The sequence below is a fragment of the Cynoglossus semilaevis genome, chromosome 17, assembly GCF_000523025.1.
Source record: "Cynoglossus semilaevis isolate Cse_v1.0 chromosome 17, Cse_v1.0, whole genome shotgun sequence".
NCBI classification, from domain to species: domain Eukaryota; kingdom Metazoa; phylum Chordata; class Actinopteri; order Pleuronectiformes; family Cynoglossidae; genus Cynoglossus; species Cynoglossus semilaevis.
In genome coordinates this window covers 15,900,605-15,904,582 of record NC_024323.1, presented here as the reverse complement: position 1 = coordinate 15,904,582, position 3,978 = coordinate 15,900,605, and the positions used below count along the sequence as shown (strand labels likewise).

General features: G+C 50.2%; 1 protein-coding gene across 2 annotated transcripts in view; it reads left to right on the top strand.

The window, feature by feature from the left end:
• brsk1b (BR serine/threonine kinase 1b) overlaps positions 1-3,978 on the top strand; it is a 23,423-nt gene that overhangs the window by 4,807 nt on the left and 14,638 nt on the right. For both annotated transcript variants that reach the window (XM_025064813.1, XM_025064814.1), the window contains 7 exons: positions 50-144; positions 1,264-1,349; positions 1,593-1,733; positions 2,123-2,239; positions 2,336-2,369; positions 2,726-2,794; positions 2,999-3,145. In XM_025064813.1, coding sequence (XP_024920581.1) covers positions 50-144; positions 1,264-1,349; positions 1,593-1,733; positions 2,123-2,239; positions 2,336-2,369; positions 2,726-2,794; positions 2,999-3,145 — 689 coding nt within the window. The remainder of the gene's footprint in view (positions 1-49; positions 145-1,263; positions 1,350-1,592; positions 1,734-2,122; positions 2,240-2,335; positions 2,370-2,725; positions 2,795-2,998; positions 3,146-3,978) is intronic.

The following is a 3,978-nucleotide window of genomic DNA, read 5'->3' as shown; positions in this document are numbered from 1 at the left end:
TTCTGTTGGTCAAACGTCTGCTTCCTGTCCGTCTCCCTCTTCCTCTCAGGTCTGGTCAAGTTGGGTGTCCACTGCATCACCGGACAGAAGGTGGCGATCAAGATCGTCAACAGGGAGAAACTCTCCGAGTCGGTTCTGATGAAGGTACGACGCCCGCTTTGTCAGTGGCCCGGTCTGTGTGTGTCTGTCTGTGTGTCTGTGTGTGTGGAGAAAAGCCCGGTCCAGGAGGTGCTGAGTTCTGACCAGCGCTGCAGCAGAACCTGACCCTGACCCTGACCCTGACCCGGTCCAGTTGACCTCTGACCACATGGTCGTCGTTCTTGTCTTTGACACAGCTCAGGAGTGTAGATCCAGGGTTTCTAGAGAGACCCCTTTTCCGAGGCTTGTTTTGGTTAGGAATGCAGCGGGATTCGAACCTGAACCTCCAGCCACACGTCCACTGGTCAGTGTCCACTTCCTGTGCGTCCTCCCTTCAGTCCTTCGTTGACACTGAATTTGCACCAAAACAAACTTGTGGTTCATTGACTGGTGCAGCTGCCTTACAGCAGGAAGGTGCCCTGTTCGATCCCCGGTGGTATAATGGACGTGTGTTTCCTCTGGCTCCTCCCACTGTCCAACAACATGCAGTTTGATTGGACATGTTATTGAAGGTGTCTCAATATGTGGCTCTTCTCACCTCACTGTTGAAATAGTTTTCAAAAATGAAAAACGTTTTTGATGCCTGACACAGTGGGACAGTGGTTAGCCCTGCTCACCTCATGGGCTTGAATATGATTGGTTAATGACTTGTTTGCTGTTGTGAATCCATGACAACAAACCCAGTGAATTGTGGGATACATCGTGTGGACTCCACCCATGGAACATTTGTCAGTAGATAAAAACGTTGGCTGTTGTTGGTCAGTACGGTGGCTCAGTGGTGGACTGACCCGTTCTGTCTTCACGTTGGATGGTCCATCTGGGACGGAGAACGTGTTGAATCTGAGGTTGCTGGTTGAAATCCATCTTTTTGTCAGATGTGAGTGGACGACGCCGTCCAGACGAACTCTGCCTTTGATTTGTTTTGATCTTGTTTGATGTGGACGAGACTTTGAACTTCAAACGTTTCTTCACTTGTTTTTGCTGTGAAGTCATCAAATCTAACTTCCTGTTTCACTGACTGAACATTTTAACCTTACTCCTCCTCTCTCTCTCCCTCCCTCCCTCTCTCTCCTCACCTTCCTGTACATGCCCCCCCTCCCCCCCCCCCCCCTCCTCCGTCTCCAGGTGGAGAGAGAAATAGCTATTCTTAAACTAATAGAACATCCTCATGTTCTGAAGCTGCACGATGTCTATGAGAATAACAAATACCTGTGAGTATCTCTTCATCTTTCTTCTGGTCTCCCCCTCTGCACTGACGTTTTCCTCCCCCCTCCTCTCCCCCGTCTCTGGATCTGTGCCAGAGCACCAGCAACCTTGAATTTTATAGAGTGTAAGACAAACCTGAGATAAAAACACGTAGAAGAGCCACGTCACTGACGCGTGTGCGTGACGGCTGTCAAAGGTCGTGGGTTAACCCCGTGACCTCTCTGACCTCTCTGACCTCCTCTGCTCAGGTACCTGGTGTTGGAGCACGTGTCGGGGGGAGAGTTGTTTGACTACCTGGTGAAGAAGGGCAGACTCACCCCTAAAGAGGCCAGGAAATTCTTCAGACAAATCATCTCTGCCCTGGACTTCTGCCACAGCCACTCCATCTGGTGACACTTCTTACCCCTCTGTCTTTGACCACTTCACAAACAGCACGGTAGCAGGAGGCCGTCTGGACGTCAGGGCGTCTGGACGTCGTGATGTCAGGACGTCATGATGTCAGGGCGTCTGGACGTCAGGGCGTCTGGACATCATGATGTCTGGACGTCAGGACGTCAGGACGACAACATTAAATTAACACTCCTACACTCATCAACATGTGAGGAGTGGGTCTACACAGACCACCGTGAACTAGACCAAAGGTCACTGGTCAAAGGTCACTGGTTCACAGACTGGTCATCAAAAAAACACCAAAACAACACAGAGAAAATAAAAACATTAAAGTTTAGAAGTTTATGATGTGTAAACTGTGTGTGTGTGTGTGTGTGTGTGTGTACAGTCACAGAGACTTGAAGCCTGAGAATCTTCTCCTGGATGAGAAGAACAACATAAGGATAGCGGACTTCGGCATGGCCTCTCTGCAGGTCGGGGACAGTCTGTTGGAGACCAGCTGTGGGTCAGTCTATGTTGACTCTGGCTCAAACTGTAAACCTTTACAAATATTCTGTGTACTGCCTAGAAATGCTGAAGTATTTGTCCTCGGTCCAAACAGGTCTCCACACTACGCCTGTCCAGAGGTGATACGGGTGTGTATTCTCTGATACTCTCCTGTACTCTGTGTACTGTGTACTGGATTTGTGAAGTACTAATCCTGACGTTACTCTCTTCTGCTCCTTTACTCCGTGTACTGTGTACTGTATGGGTGAAGTACTAATCCTGACGGTACTCTCTTCTGCTCCTGTACTCTGTGTACTGTGTACTGTATGTGTGAAGTACTAATCCTGACGGTACTCTCTTCTGCTCCTGTACTCCGTGTACTGTGTACTGTATGTGTGAAGTCCTAATCCTGACGGTACTCTCTTCTGCTCCTGTACTCCGTGTACTGTGTACTGTATGTGTGAAGTACTAATCCTGACGGTACTCTCTTCTGCTCCTGTACCAGGGGGAGAAGTACGACGGTCGTAGGGCAGATGTTTGGAGCTGTGGAGTCATCCTCTTCGCTCTCCTGGTGGTGAGACCTTTGAATACAAATGACTAGTATTAGTAGTACTGAAGTACACAGTGAGTACACAGTGAGTACACAGTCAGTACACAGTCAGCCCACTGTAACGGTCAGTGAGGTCCACAGACCCCATGTGGCCCAGACATGTGGGCCTCAGAGTGGGTCAGGTGACAGGAGGGCGTTGATGTTCATTTTCACACACTCATTTCCCAGGGTGCTTTGCCCTTTGACCACGACAACCTGCGGCAGCTGCTGGAGAAGGTGAAGAGCGGAGTGTTCCACATGCCCCACTTCATCCCCCCCGACTGTCAGGCTCTGCTGAAGGGAATGATCGAAGTCAACCCGGACAAGAGGCTAACGGTGAGGAAGAAAGACAGAAATAAAACTTAGACCAGGGGGGATTCAAACCAGCAACCCTTCAGAGCACCAGCCTTGTCCTGTATCCACTGTGAAATAGTCAGATTACATGGAGTGGAAATTTTGCTTAGCTGGAACAGGCTTGTGTGTCTGGTCAGTCTGCTGGTCAGTCTGCTGGTTTCTATCTGGTCAGTCTGCTGGTCAGTCTGCTGGTCTCTCTCTGGTCTCTCTCTGGTCTCTCTCTGGTCTCTCTCTGGTCTCTCTCTGGTCTCTCTCTGGTCTCTCTCTGGTCTCTCTCTGGTCACTCTGCTGGTCAGTCTCTGGTTTCTATCTGGTCAGTCTGCTGGTCAGTCTCTGGTCACTCTGCTGGTCTCTCTCTGGTTTCTCTCTGGTCAGTCTCTGGTCAGTCTGCTGGGTTCTATCTGGTCTCTCTCTGTTCACTCTGCTGGTCAGTCTGCTGGTTTCTATCTGGTCTCTCTCTGGTCTCTCTCTGTTCACTCTGCTGGTCAGTCTGCTGGTTTCTATCTGGTCAGTCTGCTGGTTTCTATCTGGTCTCTCTCTGTTCACTCTGCTGGTCAGTCTGCTGGTCTCTCTAACACAGAGTTAATCACAGCTGTGATGAGCTGCTCATGAATGCAGCCTGAGACCAGGTCAGAGCGTCTCTGTCTCTGTCTCTGTCTCAACTAGACTGGCTGGAGGTCAGGGTTAGTAGTCAGTGGGCAGAGGGTGGATATGACTCCCACTGTTGGAGTGTGAAGACGAGTCACATTACAAGGTGGAGGGGTTCATGGGGGTGGAGGGGTTGTTGGGGTTGTTGGGGGTAGAGGTGTTGTTGG